Source organism: Prionailurus bengalensis, chromosome D1 (genome assembly GCF_016509475.1).
Source record: "Prionailurus bengalensis isolate Pbe53 chromosome D1, Fcat_Pben_1.1_paternal_pri, whole genome shotgun sequence".
In the NCBI taxonomy this organism is placed as follows: Eukaryota; Metazoa; Chordata; class Mammalia; order Carnivora; family Felidae; genus Prionailurus; species Prionailurus bengalensis.
In genome coordinates, this window is record NC_057346.1 from 102,801,348 (window position 1) to 102,828,868 (window position 27,521).

Genomic DNA, 27,521 nt, shown 5'->3' on the forward strand with positions numbered 1-27,521 from the left:
ATATTATCAATAATTCAACAAAATTTCCCAGAAATGAAGGACATGAATTCCCAAAACGAAAGTGGTCTCCAAAGTCCTGGCACAGTGAATGAAAATAGACTCGTACTTTAATTAAGAATAATAATGTATCAATATTGATTCAGTCTTTGTGATGAATGCACCATATACTGTAAGATCTTACTATTAGAAGAAGTTGGGTGTGGGGGTATACATGGGAACTCCCCGTACTATCTTGACAACGCTTCTGTAAGCCTAAAACTACTCTAAAATAAAAAGTTCACTGCAAAGTTCTTAAAAACTAAAATAAAACAAAGTTTTAAAATAAATAAATAAAAAGGAATGAATGGGTGTTTGGCCCTTTGGAGGCAGAGTGCGATATAAATAAAAGCATAATTAGAGCCGTTTCTTGGGCAGCGATTAAGACCCACTTTATCACTCTGCGCCCAGGAGGCTCTAGCCGCAAGGGCCTGGCGCTCTCCCCAGGGCAGGGTGTTGTGCCTCTGAAACCTGCCAGCACTTTTCCTGTCTGTGATCAATCAGCACTTTCTGGCAGAGGAAGGGAGGGAGCCAGAGCGGCTGCTGCAGAGGCCAAAGGGCTTGTCCCAGGTGAACCGATGCTTCTGGGCGAATCAGCCCCCAGGAAGTCCTGTCCACCAGCTTCAGCCTTCTCTGAGCCATCGGCGAGGGAGTTACTGCTCCATCAGAACTGGCCTGTCTCCAACCCTCTCAGGACAGGCAGTGACCTCGGCAGAGGGCTGGACCACATTTGGAAGGAGGAAGAGTTAAGTGGGCAGCAAAACCCTTCAGAAGACCACCTCCCAATACCCACTGCTATCACCCAGATCCCAAGGGCACTATGGGCAAAGGCCAGCTTGTTCTCAGGCTCAGTCCCATCCCAAACGCCAATTCCAGCTTCTGGATCATAGGGAAATGTGGGACACCTCCCTGGGCTCGGCTCCTGTTCAGTTTCCAAAGGCTTCCTCCCCCGTCATCTGGTATCCAATTCCATCCATCCATCTGGATGGGCTCTTGGTGAGGGTCCCGGAACCAAGGAATAGGGGAGAGACGGTATTGAGACATTTCTACCTGTAATGGGATTGAGACAAGGTTCTCTGAGAAGGGACACCTCAGCTTTCTATTATGTAGGAATAGGGTTGAAAAAGGTTTGAGTCCTTGGTAAACACATTGAGCTGTTGCCTTCAGCCTGAAAGGCTGTACACAGATTCTAGTAACTCTTCCAGAGCTTATTCAACTCTTCAGAAAATGCCTTCAGAGCCACCTTTGATCAAAATTGATCAGCTCTCTTGATTGCCCAAAGTATTCCCCAATCCAAGCCTCCAAGTGACTTTCAGCTGTTTCCAAAACCCAAACCCAGGTTCAAAGACCTGTCCCCCTGAGGCCACTCCCAAAGAACCCCAGGCACAGTCTGGAAACTGGCAGCAGGTCAAGAATGTTACTGCCCCTGTTGTGGTGTTTATCAGACACCTGCCTTTACGGTCAAAGCTTGCGTGGGCTGCCCTCTCTCCTGGCCTCCCAACAAAGGCCCTGAACTGTCCCCCGGACAGAGAGAGAGCGTGGGACACCCGCACCCACACACCAGATCTGGCTTGGCTTCCCTGGGAGCGGGCCCATCTCTTCTCCCGCCCAGCAGAGCCTGGGCACTGGGACAGCCCAGGCTCCATTTGTCCCACTAATGAGTCTTAAGTGTTTGGCTTGGGCTCCTGCCAGTCCTACTCCTACAGGGAAAAGAGAATGGGAGAGAACAGGACAAAGCTCATGCCAGCTCGGCTCTGCTGGGCCCTGGGAGGGCTGGCACAGGGGTTGTCCAGCATAGACCCACCCAGGGGTGCAGCCGGGCACCAATGTGAGGCCCCCTGCCTTTCTTTTCTTGTCTACTTCAGGGGTTTCTCAAAATGCAGATTCCTGGGCATAACCACTGGATTGGCAGCCTGGGGGTGGGCCCAGGAATGTGCATTTTAATAAGCACCCCAAGGAGATTGTGATGCGTGGTCAAGGTTAAGAACCACTGCTCTGGGAGGTCTACGATGGGAATTCCGGGCTGGTGTGTGAAACTGTGTACCCGTGCATTTTTCTAGACAGTCCACAGCTTTGGTCAAATTCTCAAATTGGGTCAACAGCCCCCAGACACCTTAAAATAAAATAAAATAAAAAACTAAGGCGGTGAGTGGGATGATTTCTAAATTCAGGTGTAGCTCTGACCTCAGTGACTCAGTCCAGGCCCCATCAAGGCAAGCCTCTCCTCTCACCAAGCCACAGAGAAAGAGGCTGGCAAGTCTGGGGAACCCAGGATGACAGAGAACTAGGCCGAGGGACAGTAGGATGCCAGTGGCCAGGGTCCAGTGGACATTCCAGAATGCATGGCCTGAAAGGGCCCTTAGGGATCACAGAAGTCAAAGCCCTGGCAAGAAGGCCGAATCTTCACCAACGTCCAGTCCTCTCTGGCCACACAGCTGAACTACACTTCCCAGTATCCCATGCAGTTAGCGGAGGCCGTGAGCTGAATTCTGGCCATTGGTCCTGTGGTTCTGTGGGAAGGGTCTCCCACAAGACCTTCCCCGCTCCACTGTGTGCCTCAGGGAACGCCGAGCCCCTATAGATAGCTGAGCCACAACAGCGAAGAAGCCTGGGCTCTAAATGACTATGGTGGCCCCCCGACCACCAGCCCACCCCAGACTGTGCCATGAATGGAAAAGAACCCTTTGACGGTTGAGTTACTGAGATTTGGGGGTTGCCTGAATCAGCAGTCAGCCTACTTGAAAGCAACCCGCCCTCCTCAGGGACACTGAGCCTACGAGCCAAGGGAAGCAAGCACCAGTATCATGGTGAGCTCCCGGTACAGGGCCGGGACCAGAACTTCCCAACTATGGCCTTGGATGGGGGACAGGGCACCATAACCACACACCACAACCTGGGCAGCACCAATTCCCAAAAAACTTTATTGTTTCAAGTGGCAAAATGTTATTGGTCTCTGTGGGGCACCTGGCAGGACGGAGGGAGACCTGGGGTGGGGCTGGGGCAAGGCTCCGCCCATTACAAAAATCAAAGGCTTTTATAAAAAATGCTATAAATTGGTATCAAAAGAAAACCCAAGGGAGGCTGGAGGAGGAAGCAGAGAGGGAGGTGTGAAGAGAGCAAGGCGGGAAGGGGGGACCAAAACCTTCAACCACTAATGCCTGAATCTGGTCAGTTGGGGAGGGGGGGGTGGTGGTGTCAGGAAGGGGATACAAAGTGCATAAATGTGCCTCCCCAGACGCTCCTCAGAGGTGGAGGGGGACAGAGGTTGCAGCCTGGGGCATGGTGGGGCTCCAGTCATCTCCTCGCCGGGGACCCCACAGGAATGGGCACTGCCTGAGACTGCCAGATGGGAAGGACCTGCAAAGGGGGAGGGGGGAGAGATCAGAGCGGGAGGGACGCAAGTGGCGGGCAGAGAAGCCTCTTCAGCCTTGGCTTCCTCTCCCCGCATCCATCCTGGCTCTCCCAGCCAATAGGCCCAGTTGTGAGGAGGGTCCCAGCTGGGGACTTTGAGCCTGGTGAGTGCCCCCAGGAGTCCCAGACCAGAAGGGCTGGCTGACCCACTCGGGCCAGCCGCTGGGAGGAGGAAAGACTGTCCTTGGGCCCAGGGAGGAAGGCAGGATGGGCGCCCTCCTCCCAGTCCCTCCCAGGCCAGATAACACCCTGCTCTGTGGGCAAGATCTAGGGGAAGCCAAGAGGCCCACCAGGTCCTGGAGCTTGGCTCCGGCTGCCTGCTGCCAGCCTCACAGAGAAAGCCCTACAACAAGGTACAGGGCCTCCTGAGCCATCCAGGGCAAGCCCTACTCACCCCCAGGTCCCAGACAGGCCCCAAGCCTAGGAACCCGCCCTCACCTCGAGGACTTCTCAGACCTTCTTCTTCTTCAGCTTCAGGGCTTGTAACCAGTTGGGCGATGATCCTTCGGACCTAGACGGTACAGGGCAAAGGTCACAGGCAAACCTCAGGAAAGGTGAGCAGAGGGAGGAGTGGTAGGGAGAGCAATCCTCCGGAAGAGGCAGGCTGAGGCCTCACCGAGGAACCGGAACTCTCGTGCCAACTTAACAGTGAATTTAGGGCTTATCGACCCCTTCTAGAACCTCAGCTTTCCTCTTCCAAAAAGCGGGGTTTCCCTTTTCAAGCCAACCCAGTGAGGCCAGTCGAGGTCACCTACCCTGAGGATTTCTCTGGCTTGGGAGGTAACGCAAGGGGCTTCCCCAGCCCTGGGACCTTGCAGGACTTGGATCGCTGTACTGCGGACTCCTTCTGGCTCGGCTTGCTCTCCGCAGGCTCCCCCTCTTCAGCTGAGCGGTTCCGGGGGCGTAGCTTGGCCTATGAGATGAGCCCGAATGCAGAGACATCAGAGGAACAAGCAGGGGGATTCACGGAGGACAAGGCCTGCTCCCAAGCGGACGCAGTCCCCAGAAACGGCCACAGACCCCTCTGCAGTGCTTTCACCCAGATCGATGGGAAATCGTTTAAAGACAAGTTTCCAAGAAGGGAGCCGTGCCTTGCGCCGAGTAGGTCCTCGAGAAGATACTGCTACACTCGATTCAGACTCACCGGGCTGGACAAAGCCAGTGGTGACTTCTCACCCCTGTGCCTTTGCTCATTCTGTTCCCTCTGCCTAGAACACCTCCCCATCACCCCACCCTCCACAACCAGCTCCTATACATGCCTCAAAGCTCAAATACTTATGTGAGGCCTTCCCCAACATACCCTCTCATCCCACACAGTGTGGCCACAGGAAGTAACTCCTCTGTCTCTGAACAGGCCCAGCCCCTTATCTGTGCCTCCCCAGTCACACGTCTCCCTCTCCCTCTCCCTTCACCAGAGCTAATCAGGGCCAAGGCTTGTGTCTCCCACACCCAGGGAAGTTCTGGAACACGAATGCCCTGTGCTTCCTTCCACCACACTCAGCCCGCAGCACAGGGGCCAGCAGGGAGAGCAGGATGGCAGGAGGAACGGGAAGAAGGGGCCAGGGGAGGGATGGACGGACGGATGAACGGACGGACAGAAGACAGGCTGGACGCAAGGTGGCTAGCTGGCTGGACGTGCCAGCTGAATGATCAGATGGTACCTTCAGGGCTGACGGACTCAGGCCAGGAAAGAGGTTGACTTTCAGCCCCTTGGTGCCCAAGGACATCCGTGTCCGGCGGTTCTGTGGCTCCTCTGCCACCTCCTCGTCTGAAGACGGCACCCGAGAAGCTCGTGGCTCTGCGAGGGCCCAGAGGGGGGACTCAGCACAGACATTAAGCCCACAACACCCCTCCCTCGCACGGCTCCCGGACGGCGACATGGGCATCAGGAAACAAGACAGGGCCCTACCCGTGGAGTCCTGGAACAGGCGTGCCTCCGAGTCTGCCGCCTCTGACAGGCCCAGGGTGCCCCCAGGCCGGATGGCCGGGGCCCGGTGCCCACGCTTGCGCCCCAGGTTGGCACGGCTCCGGTACATGGCGCTGTCCAGGACCTCGGTGTCCTGCTCGGGACAAGGGCAACACCACTGGCACCGCTGTCCCATCCCCAAGACACCTCAGCAACAGCTGCCTATGAGCTGCTCCCCCCCAGCAGCCTAGAGCCCCTGTTCACTTGATTCACCTGCTGCCCCCTTCCTGCCTCCCAGGCTGACAGCGCTCAGGGCTCTGCACGGCTCAGGCTCCAGGGACGAGGCTCCGGCTGCATCACCCACCTGCCCCCCAACAGCCCAACCACTGCCCTGGGCTCAGCCTACACTGACCTCAATGAAGGAGAAGTCCTGACTGGGAGAACGGGGAGGAGGGCCTGGGGGGGGCCGCCGAGGGGGCCGCGTCGGGCCCTGCTCGCCCTGCCCGACCCCTGAAGGGCTCCAGGTGCCATCCACCTCTTCTGTCTGGCTGGCTTCACCATCAGGCTGCGGCCTCCAGGAGGGCAGAGGGTCCCCACCAGGCTCCAGGGGCTCCCCTTGGTCAGCACCTGCTGTGGCTCCTTCCTCCTCCAACGGGCCCCTGGGGCCCGAGGCTGCCGACTCCTTACGGGCTGCCGCCCTGGAGCTGCTGGCAGTCAGCATCCCCTCCAGCAGGCCCTGGGAGCCAGAGGGTGGGGAGCGGGCCGGGCACCTGCCAGGACTGCAAAGGAGACAGACCAGAGGACAAGGTCACCCATGAGGTCACAACTCTCTCCCCCAAAGCTCACTTCACAGTATCTGTGCCCCCTACCCGCACCTCTTTTTCTCCCTCTTTTCCACGCTTTCCCAGCCTCCTCCCAGAAGGACACGGTCAGAGCCTTGTACAGCACAGCACAGAGGGGACAAGCTGGGCAGCCTGGCAGGTTGAAATCCCGTGTCTGCCACTTACTAAGGCTTTCTTTCTTTCTTTTCACCATTTTATTTTTTGAGAGTCGGAAAGAATCAGAGCATGTGCAGGGGAGGGGCAGAGAGAGAGAGGGAGACACAGGATCCGAAGCAGGCTCCAGGCTCTGAGCCGTCAGCACAGAGCCCGACGCGGGGCCCGAACCCAGGAACACAAGCCGAAGTTCACAAGCCAAAGCCCGAATGAGCCACCCAGGTGCCCCACTGAGGCTTCAGATGAGTCCCTCCACCCACAAAAGTCTCAGGGTTCTCTACCTCTGTAGTCGCTGGGGCGTGAAATGGGAACCACAGCACAAAGTGCAGCACCTGGCACCCAGCGTGCACCCATCAAACAAAGCCAGCCGTCGTTACTGCTGCCGCAGCTACTGTTCATGCTGTCAACGTGCCCCTCCTGGGGCGCATGCCTGGACAGCCAACTCTCCCTGGGATGAGCCAGGCACTGGCTGGTCTGGCTGTGCAACATCTTCAGCCCTCAGCCCCCACTTCCTCCCTTCCTGTGCTCCAGTCTCAAGGAACAGCCAGGGACCTCCAGAACACGCCGGGCCTTCCTGGACCGCTGTGTGTGTGCGTGGACAAGCCGTTCCTCTGCCCGGAGAGCTCCCCCACTGCCTCTCCACTCGGTCTCCCTGCAGTTCCTCTTCTGAAGCTGGCTCGCTCCCCTCCCCCGCGCCTCTACCTTTCCTCAGCCCTGTGAGCCCCCCAAGCTCCCACCAGGTCTGTGACCAACTAGAGGACAAGAAGGGCCCCTCGTGGGCCCGGGCCTGGCCAGGAGGAGCAGGACAAGGCAGATGTTTGCCCACTGATGAAGAGGCTGGGCCACCTTGCCTCTCAACTCGGCCTGTGCATCTTCCACCTGCCGCTCCTTCAAAACACAGCAGCACCAACACACGGGCACATCACACACGCTCACCAACTCGAGGAGCTGGTGTGTGGGCCAGCCGCCACCCCCTAAAATATGGACACACCCCACGCACACAACGCCCCTCCCTCAAGGTACATCTAGGGCCCAGCCCCCATAAGCACAGCCAAGCCACACCCCAACATACACACACACACACACACACACACACACACACAGGGCGGGGGGCGGGCGTGGGAAAGGCTGGCAAGGGCAGTGCCTGGAAGCCAGGCCTCGGAGAGTTCCCCAAGGGGAGGGGAGTGGGGCAGGTGAGTCAGAAGCGAGCCGGAAGAGGGGAGGGCAGGAGAGAGAACGTGTGTCAGTCTGTCTTTCCACAAGCTGCTGACAGATGGAAATTAAAGCGGTCTGGGCAGGAGGGAGGAGGCGGGGGTGGTGGCAGAACGGAGCAGCCCTGGACGGGGGCCAAAGCCAGCTCACCCTGCAGCTCCGAATCAGGGAGGCTGGAAGGGAGGGGGCAGCGGCGGCACCCCACCCAGCCTGAGGAGGCCCTGCCCAGAGCCTCTCCCTGGGGTGAGGCCGAGACAAGGCTGAGGACAGGCCCTGAGTGAAGGGGATGTGAAAGAGCGGATGGGTGGATGGAAAGATCCACATCCAGAGCAAGATCTGGCGCTAAGTCCCGTGGGCAGAGGGCAGGGGATGAGCTCAGTGGGTCCTGGGGGTGGCCATGAGGAGGGGAGGGTGGGAAGAGCACTGGGGAATGTGGTATGCCTCATCCCTGTGTAAACCCCCATCTCAGGAGAAGCTTTCCTGCCTCTGAGAACCCGGAACACCTATAACCTCAGCTCCTTCCTGGCAGGGAATCAGGAGAGAATGGTCAGGAGCCTGTGCTGAGCGCTTACACTGGCACAGATCCGGGCTCATCCCCCACTACGCCCGCGGTTACCTGTCCACTCTGAGCCTTGGCGTCTTCATCTGGAACATGGGGAGATTAAAAGTAGCTACACAGGGACACCTGGGGGGGGGGGGGGCTCAGTTCATTAAGCATCCGACTCTCGATCCTGGCTCAAGTCGTGATCTCTCGGTTCGCGAATTCAAGCCCTGAGTAGGGCTCTGCCCTGATAGCACAGAGCCTGCTTGGGATTCTCTCTCTCCCTCTCCCTCTGCCCCTCCCCTGCTCCTACTCTCTTTCCACCCCACTCCCACCCCCCACCTCTCAAAATAAATAAACTTAAAAAAAAAAACGTAGCTATACTTCACTGGGTCTGCAGGCAGTATGTTGGAAATGTGTGCTCAATTTTGACGAATTTTTATGATAATCATCCTTCCCAACACAGGCTCCTGGCCTGAGGACTTATCTCATTTTGCACCATCTATAACCCTCACCCCATCTGGACTTAGGGTCTCCTGACTGCTGCTCCAGGTGCAAACCCAGGGGATGGCATGTGGTAGATGTGCACAAAATCAGCTTCCCAGGGAGCGCGTGGGGAGCGAGGTCAGTTAAGTCTCTGACTTCGGCTCAGGTCATGATCTCTTGGTTCACAGGTTCCAGCCCCACATCAGGCTCTGTGCTGACAGCTCAGAGCCTAGAGCCCATTTTGGATTCTGTGTCTCCCTCTCTCTCTCTGTCCCTCCCCCTCTTGCTCTGTCTCTCTCTCAAAAATAAATAAAACATTAGGAAATTTATTTAAAAAATAATAAAAATAAATAAAAATTAAAAAAAAAATCAGCTTCCCAGTATTCAAGGCTCTAAGGCCCAAAATGAGGGAGGCTTAAGCCTGGAGCTAGAATGATGTGTCTAAATGGGCAGCAGCTGGCTTGGACCCGCGAGAGATAGGAAGAGTGCCCAGAGAGGACGACAAGGCTGGGGCCCGAGGGAATACAAGTGGGCCATAATCACCAGCTGTGAACCTTGTACGTGTCATGCTGCCTCCCTGGGCCTCAGTTTCCCCACCCATGAAATGAGGGGGCTGGCCTCAATGATCTCTCAGGATCATCTCAGATTCTATGAAGACCCCAAAATGACAAAGAGGTCTCTGTACCACTTGGGGACCCAGGGAGGGAGAGCAGATGACCAGGAGGCCACAGAGAAGAGAGGACAGTGCATGAGCTCTTGGGGGACCTAAGAGAGCCACTCCCACCAGGAAACGGTGGCCCTACACACAGAGGAGAGGCCTGGGAGCTCCCCATGACCTCTCACCCCCATGCTGGTCTTGTCACAGCTGTGCTGGACAGGACCACCTGCCATCAGGGATACCTTTTCCCCGCACAGAGACCATGACAAAAATGTCCCCAAGGGCCTCACTTTATGGACAGCTCAAATTTACAATCCAAATTTGCACATCAGATACAATTACAAGTAGCAAGCATTTTTTTTTTCAGTGTTCACCCACATGTCAGGCAGGTTTCTATCACTTTACATGTGTCTTCAACTCTTAACCCTGAGAGTCTGCAGAGAAAAGTACTCCCAACATACAGACAAGAAATGGGAGGCCCTGAGGAAGAGAAGGAACGCGTCCAAGGTCACAGAGGCGGTGGCACAATCAGTACCCAAGCCTGGCACATGGTGCCAAACCCAGACTACTCAGAACTGTCCTCAAGGACTTCCCAGGGGAACCTCCAAAATTGCCTTCCAAGAGCAATTTTCCAGGGTGGAGAATTTCCCTAAGTCAGATGCCCGGAACACAAGTTCTTTGGATATTAGTCAAATAAGCTTGGGAAACCTTGCACTAGAGAAAGGCGAACAGGTTTCCTTGTGGCTGTGTTTTCATGTGCTACCACGTGCCCATACACAAACACTCGAGGTCGCCGACATGGCCACAGAGTGCACAGCATTCCCCAAACGTGCAACACAGACAGAAAACCAGAGCGTCTTAAAGGTGTGATAGAGGCTAGGCTACCTGAGTGTTAAAGACTCCCTTCCTCCTCGGCTCCTACCTTCCTCTTCCCCAACCCTGATATTCCCGCTTTCCCCTTCTCAACAGCCACCCAACCGGAGGGGAAAGGTGGAGGGCTGTGGGTCCTGCTCCTTGGTAATCTGAGAGTCTTGAACATAACCACACCTGACAGCATTTACAATGTGCAAATCAGAAGGAAGCCCTGCTGTGCGGCCGTAAGCAAGTCACACCCAGTTGGAGATGATAAAAATCCCTTTTCCCGTCTTAGGGCAGCTGTGAAGGTCAACGAGGTAAGATGTGCAGTTGACATTAAGCCCTGTAGAGTGGAGTCTCGGGAAAAGAAACCAGGAACAACCACAGGTCGTAGGAATGGTAAGGTTTCCCGAAGCTAACCTTCGAAAGCCAGGCTCAGAGACGTCCAGGAACTCATCCTGGATCCCAGGGGCCTCCACACTCCCCACCCTGTGCACCTACCCCTTCCTGCAGCCTTCATCACCAACCCATGCTCTGCCCACCTTTCTCTCTCTCTCTCTCCTTAGCCGCAAGGCCTCTCTAAACCTGTCCACACCCCATGATTCCCTCTGGACCCTTCCCTGTCCCCTCCACTACCATCAGCCCCTTCCACTTACAACACAGCCCCCACCCGACTGCCCAGTGAGAAGATTCGGCTTCTTCCAAAATGTAGAACTTTCTACTCGGTCAAGAGAATACAACCAAATCTCAATAAACAGAAATGTTAAGGAAATAGACGCGATGGCTTTTTAGTACCCTTTCTAGGGGTGAAATCACCTCCACTGGTTTCAGAACGTAAAAATCCCTGAGACAGACTGCATCTGGCTGGTCAACAACTACCAGTCTGTTCCTCTGGAAAGCTCCCTTTCAGGAACTCCATGCATGGAGGCCAAGATCATGGGGTCAGGAGCCAGGTCCCTACGACCTTCAGGTTCTTAAATTGTCTGCTCTTCTGGGCCTTAAGACAGGGCAGGCAAGATGCCTCTAATCTCTGCAAGAAACAAGTGCCACTGTGCACTCCAGTCCTGCCCTGCAGTGGCCCGGGCCACAGGGACATGCAGAATCCTCCTTCTGACACCCATGAAAGCATCCATATCCCCCGGCCTGGGAAAACCCACGGCTTTGGGCCAAGAAGCCTGGGGAATAGGTGCTGTGCACAACCTGGGCACCAGAAGACAAGACACACCCCCTGTCTTCCAGGATAGTCGCGATACGAAGCACCGAGGAAGCCTAAAGCATGGGCAGCAAATGACCACCACCTCAGACATCACAATCATCATCAAAAAAAAAAAAAAAAAAAGAGAAAGAGAGAGAGAGAGAGAGAGAGAGAGAACTCACCTGTAAGTGTGTCACATTTCAATTCTTAAAAAATTTAAAACTTCACAGTCCAAACCATCTCCATTTTCCAAACCCTAAATGTCCTCAGGGGAAAGCGGTTTCTTCCCTCCTCAAAAACACTTGCAGGGTTTCATACAGCGGCTGCACCTTCCCTCCCACACAGGGATGGGGCTCCCTTACCTGGTTCCAAAGCCAGGGGTTTCTCCCATCTCCATCCCGGGTTCTTCAGGGCAGCTCTCCAGGGAAAGGGGGGAGTGGTCTTCACCCTGGGTCTCTGGCCCACTGGTCCCGCCAGGTCCCAGCTCTCGGGCCTCCAGGCCCGGGGACGAGACACCATTGTCCCTCAGCCCCAGCTCTAGGCACTGGCTGACTTCTCCTACCCCGTGCTCCCTGGCTTCACTTGGGGCCCCCGAGAGCTCTGCGTTCCGGAGTCCCAAGTCCTGGGTCCAGTCCATCCGGCCCACTCCGCACCCCCGTGAGTCCCGAGAACCTCCAGACTCTAGGTCACATGGCACCTCCAAATTCTTCAGGCCCAGACTGCTGCCCCAGTCTACCTGGCCCGCCCCAAGCTCTCTGGGGCTGCAGCCTGCCCCCGGGGCCATGTTCCTCAGCCCAAGGTCGGGGGTCCAGTCTGCCTGTCCCACCCCACGCTCCCTGGATTTAAGGAACTCTCCGGCCTCCACACCTGACCAGTCGGTCTGCCCCACGCCACTCTCTCTGGCCTGGCTGGGGCCCCCTACGTCCCCGACACCAGCCAGATCCCTGCTCCTCAGGCTGACATCGGAGGTCCAGTCCTTCTCCCCGACCCCAATGCCCCTGGGCTCCTCGGATCCCCCAGCCTCCAAACGGCTGGCCAGGTCCACGTCTCTCAGGCCCAGCTCATCTGACCAGCCCATGTGTCCCACGACTTCCTCCCTGGCCTCACTTGAGCCCCCGGAAACCACACAGCTGGACACCTCCAAGTTCCTGAGGCCCAGCTGGTCGGTCCAGTCCACAGGCCCGGTCGGGGTCTTCTCTGGAGGCACAAAGGGGCCACCTGCCATCTGGCCAGAAGGGCTCAGGCCAACACCTCCCGCCCGATCGTCACCGATGATGCCAAACTGATGGCCCCTCTCGGCAGCCTCCACGCAGAAGTCGCCTCGCCAGTCTCGCTGCCCCGGGCTGAAGGTAGCCTCCGGCTGGGGTACGACACCAAGGCTGAAGTCGCCCGCCCAGCCTCGCAGGCCCACCTCCCTGTCATTCCGGCCAGCATCGCTCGGGCTCTGGCCCCCTGCCTGCTGCGCCCCCTGCAGCCCTCCAGCATCCTGGCCAGCCCCGCCACCGTGCCAGCTGCCCTGGTCTCTCTGTCCCAGTGGCCCGTCCTGGGACTGAGGGGTGCCGGGGCTGAACAGGCCCCCTGATTCTCTCTCTTCGGGCGGGCTTGCATCCCTGCTGGTCTGGCCCGGGCCGTCTCTGCCACTCGGAACCTTCTTTTCAAACTCCTCATCCTGCTGTTGGGCTTCCTCAGGGCTGAAGCCAGCGCTCAGGGCTCTCATTCCGAAGCCTCTGTCCTGGGGGCCAGGGGCTGTGGAGCTGCCGCGGCCACTATAGTCCCTCATCCAGGCGCTCTTCCCGAAATCCTGATCTGGCTGCTCCGCAGAATCTCTCTTCCCAAACTCCTCGTCCTGCCCGTCTGCCAGGTGGTCCTTCTTCCCCAATTTCTGGTTCTGCTCGTCTATATCCCGGCTGGCATAAGCACCCAGTGAATCTCTCTTCCCAAATTCCCAGTCTTGAAGGCTTACATCCCGACTGCAGTAAGTACCCAGCGAATCTCTCTTCCCAAACTCCTGGTCTTGGAGTTCTGCATCCCGGCTGGAGTAGGTGCCCTGGGAATCCCTCTTCCTGAACTCCCAGTCCTGAACATCTGCCTCCTGGCTCTGCTGAGTGCCAAGCTGGGGTGGCTTTCCAATCACCCAGTCCTGGGCCCCGGGCCCCCCTGGGGCAGACACTCCACTCCCATCCTGGCTGGAAGCCTCGATCTCCTCCTGGCCGATGCCACACCTGCTGGCCCAATCCCTGGAACTCGCTTCCCCAGCTCCTTGCCCACGCTTGCTGGTCCAGTCCCCCTCTCCAAGGCCTGCGTCCCCTCTAGGGCTTGCACCACCAAGGCCATAGTCCTGAGAAGTGTCTTGAGACCAGCGGGAAGGACTAAAACTGCTGGGAGAGGGGTCTGCTGTAATTCCAAATTCACTCTGCAGATCTTTCTGGGCCCAGCCAAGGAGTCCCTAGGAATCAGAAAAAGAGAGAGACACAAAGAAACAATGCTTAGAGTCAATCAGGGTGGGAGTCCAGAATGAGAATCAGCATTACCTAGTCCAGAGAGCCCCACGTTAGCAAGAGAAACCCTGGGTCTAGAACCCAGCTGTGTGACCTTGACCGAATCACTTAACTACTCTGGGCTCCAGGGTCCTCACCCTTAAATGGGAAGAATTCCTACTGCCTGGGGTGGTTTGGGAGAATTAAGCAAGATCATTTTAAGCCAAATCTCAGCACAGTGGCTGGCATGCAAGGGGCACTCAATATGGACACTCAATCAATGATCCCATGGTCATGTTTACAGGCCCTTGGGTAACACTTGGCCAAGCGCCAAGAGAAAGGCTGCCAGCAGAGTGGTCTTCACAGGGGTGTGGAAGGAGTGACGTTTCCATGAGGGGTGGTCAAGACTCAAAGCCCCTCCACAACCTGCTTTCCAGGTGGAGAGTCTGACCCTGCCCCTACTCGCCCCTGTAAGTTCCCAGGCCCTTCTTCCCTAAGGAAAGCGCCCTTCTGCCTGGCTCCTCCCAGGAAGACCTCACAGCCCTCGCCTTGTCCCTGGAGGAGACAGGAGGGACAGGAGCTGCCACAGGTGGAAAAAGCCGGCCCAGGGCCCCCTGCACCACCCCCCCCCAAACCCATACTCCCTGACTCACTCCTTCAGGCGGGTCAGCCCTGGGCTCAGGGCTGCGGAGGCGGCCCGCCTCGTCCCGCAGCGCCGCGTTGGCTAAAAGCCTCTCCAAGACAGACACGCTGGGCTCCTGGTCCCCGAGCCGGGCCATGGCCCCTGCCCCCAGCCCGCCCCGGGCTGCTGGGTGCGGCTGAGCCGAGTGCAGGGACGGGACTGGGCCGCTCCCCTCGCCTGGACCTGTCCAACGACTCTGGCTCCCGCTTGCCCTGGCCCGGCTCCCTCCACGGCAGCTGCAGCTCTGGCAGCCCCGCCCAGAAGCCAGTTGAGTCACCCAACGCTGGACAGACACACCTACCAGGAGCCAGCCCAGTCTTAACTCCTTCCTGCTCCTCCTTCTCTACCCCTCCACCCCCTGCCCCCAGAGGCCTCCTGGCTCCTCCTTCCTTCTAGCCCCGCCCCTACCAGCCCAGGCTGGCCTCGAAAACTACGTTTCAAAAGCCACCTGGACCCCAGCCCTTAAATTCAGAGGCAGCCCGGTAGGAGAAAGGGCACTGGCCAGGGAGATGGCGCTCTGATCAAGGCCCAGCCACCAACTTGCTGGGCAACCCTGCACAAGGCTCTGCCCTCTCTGGGCCCCGAGCTTCCTATCTGCAAGGCAAGTCTTGAGCTCAAGGGTAACAACGGTCATAAAGCCAACACTCAGTAAACACTCTTGATGAGCCAGGTGCTATTCTTAGTACTTTACAGGTGTTACAACTTATTTAATCTTTGCCATCACACCGTGAGGGAGAGTTCATCATTTTTACCCCCATTTTACAGAGGCAGAATCCAAGGCACAGGAAAGTAACTTGTTCAAGGTCACATCTAGGCCAACCGCAGAGAACACAGGCAGTCTGGTTCTGGAGCCCAAGCTCTAAACAGCTGCACTGCGTTGCCTTCCTCAATACTGTTTGTAAGGAGGCACTTTGAACGCTCAGTATATGTCAAGCACTGCGCTCAGCACACTTCATATTCCCTACGGTACCACCCTAAGAGGCAAATGTTCTTATGGTGAAAGGTTTCTGCAGCTTAGAGGTTAGGGTTAGCAAGACGACTCAGCGGCAGAAGCGCGACTTGGATACGAACTCACTCTAAAGCTGAAGCATCAATCCCATACCCTCTGCTCTGTCAGCGCTGCCAGACCGTCCAGCCATGAGGAGCACATCCACAGGTGCCTTGCTCACGGCGGCATCCTGGGCTCAGGACACCGAAGCCCTGGCTTCCATCCCCTGAGGCCCCCACCCTCCCTGCGGCCCTGTCCTCACCTCGGAGCAGGCACTTGGGGTCTGCGTGTCCTTCAGCTCAGACCCGGCTCCCCGCCTTGCACTGCCGGCACTAGGTGGTGGCGAGGCCAGGAGGTCATCCAGCCAGCGGGAGCTGCTTTCAGGGCCTGTAGGCTCGGGGGACGCACTACAGGGATCTTGAGTTTCTGTCCTGGGTTGGGTGGCCTCAGCCTGGGCCAAGGTCATGGCCTCCTCCTCAGCAGGCAACGCCTGCTGGGGGTCAGGGGTGCCAGCAAAGAGGACGCAGGGCTGGTCGGGGGGTGCTGGCTGCTGCTGCCCCAGGACCGGCTCCAGGATGGGCAGAGCAGCCTCCCTGGTGGCCAGAGGGAGCAGGGACTCCTGTCCAGCCACGGGCTCCCGCTCCTCATATCTCTCCTCTGCCTGCAGCAAGGCCACTCCAGGTGGGTCCCCTGGTGTCGGTAAGGGCTTGAGAGGAACAACTGGGGACTGAGGTTGACTCTCGCCATCACCCTTCTGGGCTGGGGAGATGCCTGGATCATCCACCTGCACCCAGGAACCAGGAATTCCTGGCCCCTCTGGAGCTGACTGGGTCTCTCGCCCCTGCTGGGACACTCCTTTCTCTCTGCTGGATGCAGTCCAGTCACCAGCCTCAGCAGCCTCGGCGGCCTCGGTGGCTTCGGTGATGGGGGAGGGAGGTGGGGAGTCTAGCCGCCACACCCCAAGACCTGAAGGCCGAGTGGGGAAGGTCCATTCAAAGGACTGTGACAAGCTCCAGTTGGACTCTGTCCCACTCCCAAAGGGACGATCCAAGGCAGACTGGCTCCCCTGGGTTTGGGGCAGGGCAGCCAGCGAGCCCCCCAGCTTCTCCTGGTCTTGGCCAGGCGGCTGGAGCACACCCTCAGAAAATCGGCGCTGAGCCAGGCTGATGGGACGGAGATCTATGTCACCCTTGGCTGCCACATCCCCAGATGGAAACGTCCGAGGAAGATCCGGCAACTCACCCCCCTCAGTCAGGGGCTGGGCAGAGATAGCCGGGGGCTGCCCCAGGCTGTGGTGCCCTGAGACCTTCTCAAGGGCCGGGCTGCCAGCTGCAGGGGCCTCTGGGGCTTCCTCAGCAGGGAGCCCTAAGCTCGGGGCGCAGTCGGAGCTCTGACTCTCATCGGGAAGGGCTACAGTTGGGGCTGCTGGGGTCACAGGGGGGCAGGGAGAGGGCCCAGAAACTGCAGGACTCTGGGCTTCTGGAAGCTGAGAGTGGTGGGGAGAGCTCTCATCAAGTGAGTGACGTCTGGGAGACCCCTCAGCAGGTGAGTGAAGTCGGGGAGACTCTGGGGCTAGGCCTGAGACTTCAGTGGGGAGGCTTGGGCTGGCGGAGCCTCCATTCTCTGAGGCGGAGCCTGGACTCGAGGGGCCCCAGGGCTTGGAGACCTGCAAGAGAAAGGTCAAAAGCCATTACTCCCCTCCCACAGAGACCCCAGGTCGGCTGCTTCCTCACACTCTCAACTCCACAGACCAGAGGAAGAAACAGGAATTCAGAAGGTGGCCTCTCAGGGCAGCTAAGGGAAGCCCCGAGAATTATTTTGGGGCATCTTATGCTTCTTAGGGTCTGCACACCCCACCCCCCAGGCCCTCTCCCCAGAAAATGCACACAGCCTCACTCACAGCATCTCCAGTGGTTCAGATCTTCCCTCCCCCCCCCAACTCCCAGAGCTCACCTAAGGATGTAAGAATCTGTGGTGCATCGGTTAAGAACCCCGGCTTGACAAACAGAGAAGGAAAATGGGGAATCTGCCATCTGGGCAGGCGGGGTGTTGCCTCGGAACAGGTCTGTAAGCCCAGGGTGGAGCCAGACCACCCACAGGAGCAGCCACAGGGGGCGCTGTGGCGCTCCCCACCCCGTTCTGTGTATCCACACATCCCAGCGCTACCCAAGGAAGCAGGCAGGTCCTGCCTCGGGATCCAGGCAAAAGGCACCAAGGGACATGAAAGCACATGGCTTGGAGTCATCGGCACTGTCTCCTATGAGCCGTATGCCCTCCCATATGGTGGTGAGATGGTATCTCTGAGCCTCCGCTTTCCCATCTGTACACTGGGGCTAACGGCAACAACATCCATCTCAAAGTTAGGTGAGGATTAAATAAGATCTGTGCACAGGGCCTCTCAGGATAGGACTTACGGAAAAAATAGACGCTATGGGATAGGGGTCTGGGAGAGGAGGAAGGGGCAGAGCGCCTGGCATCCTGGCATTCCACTGCAACCCTTGGCCTGTCCCCAGACACTGAAGGAAGGCTTGCTCCCCAGGGGTCACGCTTCCCCTGCCACCCCCTCCAACGGGGCGGTTTCTCCCGCATCATCGCCCACTGGGTCTGGGAGAGAGAAGGTCCCACTTGCTTCTCAAGTCCCTTTCCTTTGCCCCCATCCTCCCTCCTCTCCATACAACTCCAGTGTTCAACCGCACGCCCTAAACTACACCACCCACCACCCCTCCTGTCTGAGTCCCTACAGAGCCCTCCAGCATCCTGGTTCTCCGTTCCTTGACCCCTTCTTGCATGGTCACTTTGTGAGCCACCTCTCCCAGGTCATACTCTACTCCTTGTCCTCGCTGGTAACTGCAGCCCCTCTATAATCTCCACTCCAAGTGTCCGCTCCCCACTCCCACCTCCTATGGGTCCCGCTACCTCTTTCCACCTCGCTGATCCTTCAAACGCCTCTGCCAGGAAGCACAGCCTACTAACCCTCCTCCTTCTCATGGTCCCTGTTCCCCTCCTGCCCTCACTTCTCAGTGGTGTTTAAGTCACTTCTTTCCACAATTCCCCCCACCAACCTCCGTGCAACGTTTCCACCCAGCTCTCCACCTCCCCGCAGCTGTACCTGGGGCTGGACGTGGCTGCAGGACAGGAAACAAGCCAGATGCCCGATCTCCCTACCACCTGATCAGCTCTCAAACCTCCAGGACCTCAAACGGGCCCCGAGCCCCCGGCCGTCCCCTAACACTTCCCCTCACATGCCCACATTCCCAGGAGATGCTTCTGCGTCTGGTGTTCTCAAACCCCAACATCACCTGCCACCCCCATCAGCCACCAGCCCTCACACCCTACTGCCTGCGTGTGAGCCCAAGCACCATGCTCCCCTCCTATGCTTGTGAGCGATCCTGGCTCAGAGCTCTCTCTCTCTCCCCTGCATCATTGATTTTTCCTTCTCTACTGGCTCATTTCCACCAGCACACAAACTGCTCTTATGTCTTCTGTCTTAAAAAAAAAAAAAAAAACACTCTTGACCTCACCTCTCTCTAAAGCTTACCACCAGGTTTCTTGAATGCGTTGCCTACATTCACTCTCTATCCATGGAGTTCCTCTTGTCTCGTTCTCTCCTGAACCCCCTCCAGACAGGCTTCTCCCTTCACCTGGCCAGCTAATGCTACCGTCAAGGTCACCAATGACCTCCCTGTAGCTGAATCCCATTTCCAGGGCTCACCTGCCTTGACCCGGCAGCAGCATCTGACGGTGGGTCATGCCCTCCTCAAGCCCCAAAGGTGGCTGCTAGCTCTGTGTGGCCTCTAGCACCCCAACCTCCCCAATCTCCTTCTGGTCTCCCGTGCTACACATGGGGCCTGAGCCCCCTGCCCTCCTGTGCCTCCCCAGCTCCTCTGGTGACCTTAACCCCCCTGGTGACCTGCCCGTCTTAACTGCCACGTTGTATGCTGACAACTGTCCAGCTGCCCCCTCAATATTTCCACTGGAGTATCGAAGAGGCATCTCAAACTCAGCAAATCTAGAAACAAACTCCTCATATCCCCCCGATCCTGCTTCACCCTTCCAGGTGCCCACCTGAATGAATGGTAACCTCTCCACCCTTCCACTGCACAGGCCAAAGGCCCTGCCGTCATCTGTGACTCTGCACTGGCTCGCTCTCCTATCAAGCCACCTGCAAACCCTGCCCGCCTCACCTTTAAACCCTATCCAGAGCCGACCTCCAGGGTCCAGCCACCAGGCTTATGCCCCCACTGGTCCCCGCCGCCGCTCTTGGCTCCTTGCAACCAAGATGACGCTTCGCGACCAGGCCAACACCAGGTCGCTGGTCTCCTGCAAACCCCTCAGTGGCTTCTTCCCCTCACTCAAGGCCAAGTGTTTCCAGTGGCCTGTGAGGCTCCACACCATCCAACCCAGCACCCGACCCACCAGCTGTCAGACCTCGCTGGCAGGCAACTCCTCCTCTCTCACTGCAATCCAGGCATCCTGGCTTCCTTGCCAGGAAGGTACTAAGTCTCCTGTACTTAGTTCTTTCTGCCCAAAACGCTGTTCCCCAAATGCCCATGCAGCTCACTCCCTCACCTTCACAGCAAGGCCTCTCTCATTGCCTTGGGCCCAGAGCTCCCTGCCTCGACGGGACTCCCGCACTTGTGACACACTGCAGTCTGCGGGCTCAAGGGATGCCTGTGCTTGTGTCTGCCTCCCTGCACTGGGTGAGCTCCCTGGGAGCAGGAGGCAGTGCGCTTTGTTCTCTGCTGTGTCCCCGGCACTCGACTCACGGTAAGTGCTCAGTGAGTATCTGTCGGATGGACAAGGGAATGTGGTCGGGTCTCCATCGATGGGGAGACAGGACAGCCCTTGGCCAGAAGGGCTCTATGAGCTAGAAGGGGTTTCAGTTACTTGGGACAGCAGGCTGACCATCCTCTGAGCACGCTGTGGGGAGCAGTGGGGAAGAAATAGGGAACACCTGCTTCTGCCCCCTTGTCCTCCAGGCTGCCTCCAGCCACTCACCTCTCCTCAGAGGTCTTGCTCTACTCTTCCTGGCACTCGTTGGGAGACATTGCTGGCCCCTCCTGGGACCATCCCCTAGAGAGGGTCCCACTGTCCTCATCTGAACCCCGAGAAGACAGCCCAACCAGGGAGAACACTGGAATCAGGCACTTCAGATCCTGCATCGGCCCCTGGGTGCCAAACCTGGGTGAGCCGTGGCGTCCCCACACCTCACACGGGACCAGGAGGGCCCAGCAGCCAGAGTTCTCATAAGGACTAAGTTAGTCACCGTTCCTGGGACGTGCCCAACACGCCGCAGATACCTGATCAGGGCTGGTTGTTATAAATATTATAATTACTGCTTGTAACAAGTAGTTTCACAGCTTGAACCACACTTAACCACCTCGAGGACTGAAAACAGTGGCCTGGGAGTCAAGAAATCAGAGTCTTGGGGCCAGACCTGGGTGGGGCAAGCCACCTCCTCCATAGGCCTCAGTTTCCCCATCTACACCACAAGGAGGTCACACAAATGATCTCAGAGATGACCCCTCCAGCTCTAAAATACTACGATTCTGATTCATAACAGGAGGCTAACTCACATCGGCAGGTGGGTCCAAGCTGGCTGGCTGAGCCAGGTCCCCGTTGAAGGCCAGGTCCAAAGGGGCATTCCTGTGAGGGAACAAGAAATGGAGGCAGAGAATAGAGCAGTCTGCCACTGATGACCAGAGGGAGACTGGATGGAGAGTCTGCCGAAGTGACTTCAATAGCCCCCAAAGTCAAACCCCCCAGGCACTACTACTGAGCCCCACCTGGAATCACTGAGGACAGAGAAACAGTGTCGTTTCCAGAGAGAAAGTGCCCCGGGAGACAGTGCCCATTCCCTACCTGCACATCAAGGGTTAAATGCCCCCCCACCCACTCCTCTAGGAGAAGCACCCTGCATGCCCAGGCCCCTCAGTGGTTCCCAAAAAGCTAACTCCTCCTTCCCCTAGCCCATAAGGGGTTAACGTTCTCCTCCAGCCAGGAAGAGTGCAGCTGGTCCCGGCTGCCCTGCCAATACTTCTTGAAGGATTGCAGAGGGAGGAAGAGGGGGAAGAGTGATTTTCCAAAGTTGAAGTTGCTCCTCTTGAGTTCTGCTTAGAGCAAGGAAGGGGAGGAAGTCTGAGAGCAGACAGGCCTGGGCAGCGTGTGACCTCCTGGACGCCTGGGACGAAGAAGGATGAACTAGGGCCCCTGCCCTCCAGGCAAGTTCAGGTGAGAATGGGGCCAGGCTGGGGGGCAGGGTAGGGCAGGGGCCTTCAGCTTGGGACTCAGCCCAGACCACAGGAGCCCTGCCCTTCACAGCAGTAGGAAGGGGAGGGGAGCCTGTGCCCACCACTCCCAGGGGCACCTCCTGGCCAGCCCTCCTTTACACTGGCACCAACCCCAGACAACTGTAGCACGTCCCACAGTCTCCAACCTGGCCGTGACCTCTGTGCACGGATGCTGGCCGGCCTGGCATCGAGGTGTGCTCGTGTCATAGCTGTTCTATCAGCTATGTGGGCAGACTGCACCCTGCTGATCCTATCCTCGCCGCCCCCCCTCCCCCCCCCCCCCCCGCCGCAACACACACCAGCACCTGCACGCTGTCCCAACCTCAGTAGGAGCTAGCACTAAAGAGAACAAGCTTTGGAATCAAACAGACCTGAATTCAAATCCTAGCTCTGTCCCTTATTTGCTGAGGAACCACGGGAAGTCGTTTAGAACCTCAGTTTCTGCATCTCTAAAACAGGTCTAATATTCTCTCCATCAAATAGCATGGCGGTCAATCACATGAGGCAAACTCAACTCTCCGGATAAAAAGAACTAAAAATAAACTTCCATACAGTACATTTGAATTCCACCGTTAACATACATCAGCTCTGTAAAAGAACACAGCAGCACTGACACCATCTACCAGGGGAGTGTTTTGTGACTTAGACCAGGGTCCGCCTGTACTCATAGCACACTGACCCCAAACTAACCTAACCGTGAAGGTCACAGTCCCAGATAAAGCCACCCCCTTGTCCTCCAGGATGCCTCCCTCCGCTCACCTCTCCTCAGGGGTCTTGCTCTGCTCTTCCTGGCACTCGCTGGGAGACTTTGCTGGCACCTCCTGGGAGCATCCCCTGGAGAGGGTCCCGCTGTCCTCATCCCTGGGACCGGTGGCCACACCATACGTCCGGGGGCCATATCTTGAGCTGCCATCATGGTTAAAGGTGAGGCGGGAGCCCCAGAGGCGATCAGGGCTGGCAGGGACCTCCTTCCGAGGCTGCTCCATCTTGGCCAGGATCTCTTCCACTGTGGTGGCTGCAAAGCGCTCTGAGGCCGGACGGAAGGGGGCAGGGGCCTTCCGCACGCCTCCTGGGGCAGCACATCGAGCTGGGGGTGTCAAAGGTGGCATCTCTTCTTTCCCGGCCTCCTCTTTCCCAGTCTCTCGAGTGGCTTCTCCTCCAGTAGACGTCTCAGGCGTAGGCCTTGGTGTAAAGGGAAGGGGACGCTTGCTGCCACCATAGGGCTGGGGTCCTGCGAGCATGTTCATCTTCCGGGCAGAAGGCAGCTCAGCCAGGGGGCCCCGGGGGGGCCGAGGCCCAACAGGCACCAGCAGGCTGGGCTTGGCAGGCAGGGCTGGTTTGGCAGGCAGGGCCCGAGGTTTAGGCTTGACGGGGGGTTTGGCCCGAGGGTCACCTACCGAAAGGAAAGGATTGGTTGGGGGTCTGTCAGAAGATCCAGGAAGCAGAACTTCATCTCCCACCCTGTACAAACTCCGAAAGTTCACATCCTTCTAGGTACAGGGCAAATGTCACCTCTTCCATGAAGCCTTCCTTGATCATCCATACACATCTCAGAAGCATCTTCTCCCATCTCCAAATTTCAAAAACATTACTCAATCTCCCTTACAAGCTAAAGCTACTTAAGGGCCCAGCTGGCATGTAATTTCTCCTTATAGCCCCCTTTGCACCCTAGCAAATGTTCTTATCAAACGAACACACTAATGAATGAACAAAAGAGCCAATAAATGGATGCCTGCCTGCCCACATCAAGCAGTCAGGCCACCATGTCCTCAGTCCTGTCCCTTCCTCTTACATGACACTGTACTGCTCCACCACCCATAGTAAACCTAGCTCAGCTTCTCCACTCTGGCTCCCTACTCCACCCCCCTCCCAGAGTACACGCCCAGGCCACCTTCCCACTGTCATCCGGTGTGTGATCAGGAATGAAACTTACTATTGACCTAAGCCAAACAGAAGTAAACCTGCTACAGGAAAAAAACAAGACCAGAAACCTACCTTCTACATAAGGCATTCCACTGCCAAATAAAAGACTTGGAATTACTCATGGCCATGGCCCTGCTAATAGAATCCTGTATCACCCACTCATTGGACCCAGCCCAAGAAAGGAGTCTAGACACAGAGCCAGGAGGTCTGGGTTCAAACCCCCCTAGGTGCACACCATTTCTCCTCTAGGCCTCAGTTTCCTCCCCTGCAGAACACATGGTTTAATCTGCACCACACCTCGAAGGGCAGTCTGCTCTCATCTGCTGGGGACCTAGGTTCTCAAACCTGGTCTGAAAGGGCTCAACGGGAGCGAACGACCTCGCAAACTCATCCTACGTAACCTCAGTGTGCCTCCCACTCTCGCTCCCCCGCCCCCTCCAAGGCAGAGCAGGGGTTCCGCTGCTGCGCCCCCACCCTCCTCCGGGCCACCCTGCTCCGCCCAGCACCCATGGGTACCTGGCTCTGAGCCAGCAGACACCGGCTCCTCCTGCATTTCCCGGGGCGGTGGGGAAGCCATGGCTGCGCCTTCCCGGAGAGCCGACACTTTCATCACATGCGGCAGAACCTGCGTGAGAATTGGGGAGCCGAGGGGTGTGAGCGGGGTGGCCGGAGACCCAGGAAATGAGAGCAAGAGACTGAGAAGGCACAGGGGCTGCGAGCTGGCAGCAGGCTTGGCTGAGGGAAGCGTCCTTCCAGCAGGGGCAGAGTGTGGGACCGGAAGCGGGAACTTCAGAGGGGGCTGGGGGAGGTCAAGGGAGGTCCCAGGCAGCCGTATCCTCCACTCGTCCCAGACGGCTCTCTAAACTCCGGTCTCCTAACCCCGGAGTCCTGGAGCTTCAGGGACCCGCCCACTGCTCCCTCTGGCAAGCTCTCCAAGACACCCCACTTACCGTTGCCAAGGCACCCCTTGGGTCCGGCAGCCCTGCCTGAGGTATCCACTCAGGGCCGGAGGAAGAGGGCCGCGAAGTCTGAGGTCTCTCCGTGAATCACCTCATGGGAGACGGGAAAAACCCGCTCCTCCCCAACCTGGGGCTCCGCCCCACCGCCTGCCTCCCCCCTTCCCGCTCACCCTGCCCCCCCCCCTCCTGCAGCTGGGAGTGGTTCCCTCTCCCCCCTCTTTCCCCTCCTCCTTCCACATCCCTGCCCCACGCCCGCCCGCCTGCCTCGGAGCTGTCTCATCCAAACACGGAAAAATAAGGAATAAAAAGTAAACATCTGGAATACATTTTTTTTTCTTTAATTTCTCAATCGCTTTGGCTTCAGCTTGGAATTTGATGAGGTAAAGCCAGGGCCTAGTCCTGTTGCCATAGCAATGGCCTCCCACTGGATTTCCAGAGCCTCGCCAAGAGGAAGGAGGAGCCGGCCCAGGCCTGGGCTGGGAGAATGGGACAGGACTTGAGAACATCCGGGGGGTGGGGTGGCTTGGGGGAGAAACTCCCTGGGGTTCCCCTCTGGGCAGTCAGGGCAGGATAACCAAGGCAGATGAAAAGGGAATATTGGGCATCGCTCACCAGCCCAGGGTTGGCCTGAGGGGTATTAAGGGGGACAGAAGAAGAATTTTTAAACCAAGAGACACAGCCCTATGGCAGGGACCAAATGATGCCCTTCCTCTAAGCCGGTAGCAGGAGCTTGGGGTCTGATATACCAGGATTCAGACGCTGGGTGGGTCTACCACTCTCCAGCTGTGTGACCTGGGGCACACTGCTTATTTCTCTAAGCCTGTTTCCCTCTGTAAAAACAGGAGTTAACGAGACAGGTGGGAGGCCCAGGTGAGAAGATACATGCAAACTTAGCACAATGCCTAACCCGGAAAAGGTATCCAATAAAGGTCGGCCACTATTAGCATGATTCCATTGGGTATCACCAAGGAGGGAAGATCCTTGGTAAGTACCTCCTCCTTTCCCCAGGCCACAAGCTGCCAGCATTCCAGACCATTCTTTCACTCCCAAGGGCCCCAGTCTGGTCACCTGCTCCTCAGACACTCCACTACCTCCTCAGTTCCCATTCTGACTCCTGGAGCACCATCCCACCCACAAGAACCCACCGCCACCACCACCGGGCTCCAGAGCCCCCTGTCTGTCTCATTCCAAAGGAAGGAAGAGGTTTCCTATCACCTGGTATGCACACAGCCCTGAGGACCACCCAACACTCTCCCACCTGCAAGGGGCACTGCCTTCCTCAGCACCCACTCCAGCTGGCCTGGGAAGGCAGTGCCAGATGCCAAGAAGGGACCTCTGTGGCCCAGCCTTTGCACAATTCACCCACCCCTCACATGTGACCCTGCCCCCGCTTGTTTCTAAGACAGGAGAGAACACGAAGAGCGTAGAGAGAAACCCAGTACCGTCCATCCTTGGTCAGCCAACTACAAGGGAGGGTTGCACACCAGGGGTGGATGAGAACGGAGCAGAGCCAGTCCCAATGTGCATGGGGGAGGGGCACACGGCAAGGGAAAAAAATTAAAAAAACACAAGATTGTTTCCTTGTCCTTGAACACTATTACAAGGGACATGGTGTGGGTGGTTAGAAATAGGGGCAAACCGACCAAGAAATGTAAAACCTTTTTACCTGGGGCCCTGATGGGCACCTCTACAGTATGAGGGGCTGCAGCAATGAAGTGGGGCCCTCGGCTTCCCCAAATGCGAGGGCCAGAGAAGCTCAGAGGCCCCGGCCAGGAAACCCAGGTGACCAAGGCCATAGCCAAAAGCTGAAGAATCACAGCGGCACTGAGCACTCCCGCCCCCAGCAGTCAGGGGAGACTAGCTGACCCCCGGGAGCAAAGGCCGCCAGAGGGGCTAGAGAGAGAGGCTGGGCAGCTCCAGCCGGATGACAAGGGCCCAGACAGCCATCGGCGCAAGCGGGGTCGCCTCTAAAGACCCTGGGATCTCCGGCCGGATCCGGGACAGAGAGGTCGACAGGGACAGCATGTAAACTGCTGGAGGAGGGAGGACCAACGAGAAGACGGAACAGCCCGGGGCGAGGGGCCGTCTGGAGGGGCCCAGTGGGGAGCTCTGGACACAGAGGGGACGCCGGCAGCCGAAGAGGAGGAGAAGCGGGTGGAGGAGGAGGAGGAGGAGGAGGAGGAGGAGGGGGCGGCGGCAGAAGCGGAGGACCTGTGCGCTGGATATGAAGCAGCCGGCGAACAGACGAGGGACTGGGGACGCGGACCGGGTGGGGGCGGAATGGGGTGGCTGGGGGCGTGCCGAGGGAGCCGGGAGAGGGGGCGAGCACAGGCCCGGGGAGGGAGAGGCGGGGGTCCCTCCAGCAGCTCCGCCCGCCCCCGGCCCCGCCTCAAGCCCTCGCCCCCTCCCCCCTTTCTTCTAGCTCGGGCAGCACGAGCTCCAGACCGTGCACCCTCCGCCCCTGCGCACACGCGCCAGCTCCCCAGCGACCCCCGCTTCCCCTGCACCCCCGGCCCCTGCAAACTTTCCTGATGACCCCCCCCCCGCTTTACCTCAAACCCGAGGTCCCGGCAGGAAAGCGCCCACTCCTTCCATGCCTCTCCCCCGCCCCTATCCCGGACCCCGCCCCCTCCTTCGCCCTCCTGCCCGCCCCCGCGCACTCACGCGCTCCCCCGGGATCCGGCTCCGCTCGGCTCGGGCTCGGCGCCCCGACGCCAGTCCCCGCCACCGCTGCCGCCGCCGCCGCCGCTGCCGCCGTCACCGCGGGACCAAGCCAGAGCGAGCCCCGGCGGGGCCCCGCCCCTAGCTCCGCCCAGGCCCACGCCCCCAGAGCGCCTCATGAATATCCATGAGCCGGTGGAAACCGGGAGTGGGAAGCCGGGGCAGAAAGCACCGGGCCGTAAGCAC

At 58.0% G+C, this 27,521-nt stretch overlaps 1 protein-coding gene across 3 annotated transcripts; it reads right to left on the minus strand.

Moving 5' to 3' along the window:
* Positions 1-2,938: 2,938 nt before the first annotated feature.
* On the minus strand, positions 2,939-27,459 carry TNKS1BP1 (tankyrase 1 binding protein 1). 3 transcript variants are annotated; one of them, XM_043581143.1, is made up of 12 exons: positions 27,279-27,459; positions 24,172-24,280; positions 22,492-23,125; positions 21,019-21,088; positions 15,705-17,108; positions 11,658-13,741; positions 5,766-6,132; positions 5,357-5,507; positions 5,109-5,245; positions 4,203-4,360; positions 3,886-3,958; positions 2,939-3,393 (listed from the first exon to the last, which is right to left on the minus strand). In XM_043581143.1, the coding sequence occupies exons 2-11, from the start codon at positions 24,263-24,265 to the stop codon at positions 3,898-3,900; spliced, it is 5,160 nt and encodes a 1,719-aa protein (XP_043437078.1). In that variant the 5' UTR covers positions 24,266-24,280; positions 27,279-27,459; the 3' UTR covers positions 2,939-3,393; positions 3,886-3,897. The 3 variants fall into 3 exon arrangements, with proteins under 3 accessions (XP_043437078.1, XP_043437077.1, XP_043437079.1); XM_043581142.1 differs by lacking the exon at positions 27,279-27,459 and adding an exon at positions 27,167-27,229; XM_043581144.1 differs by lacking the exon at positions 27,279-27,459 and adding an exon at positions 24,606-24,758.
* Between the last annotated feature and the right edge of the window lie 62 nt (positions 27,460-27,521).

Excerpts from the sequence above, each read along its gene's own strand:
- TNKS1BP1 (XM_043581143.1), bottom strand. The coding sequence starts at position 24,265 with ATGAAAGTGTCGGCTCTCCGGGAAGGCGCAGCCATGGCTTCCCCACCG. Across the intron at positions 23,126-24,171 it reads GTCTGCTGGCTCAGAGCCAG|GTGACCCTCGGGCCAAACCC; the intron begins GTACCCATGGGT and ends TCCTTTCGGTAG. Across the intron at positions 3,959-4,202 it reads AAGCCAGAGAAATCCTCAGG|GTCCGAAGGATCATCGCCCA; the intron begins GTAGGTGACCTC and ends TGTACCGTCTAG.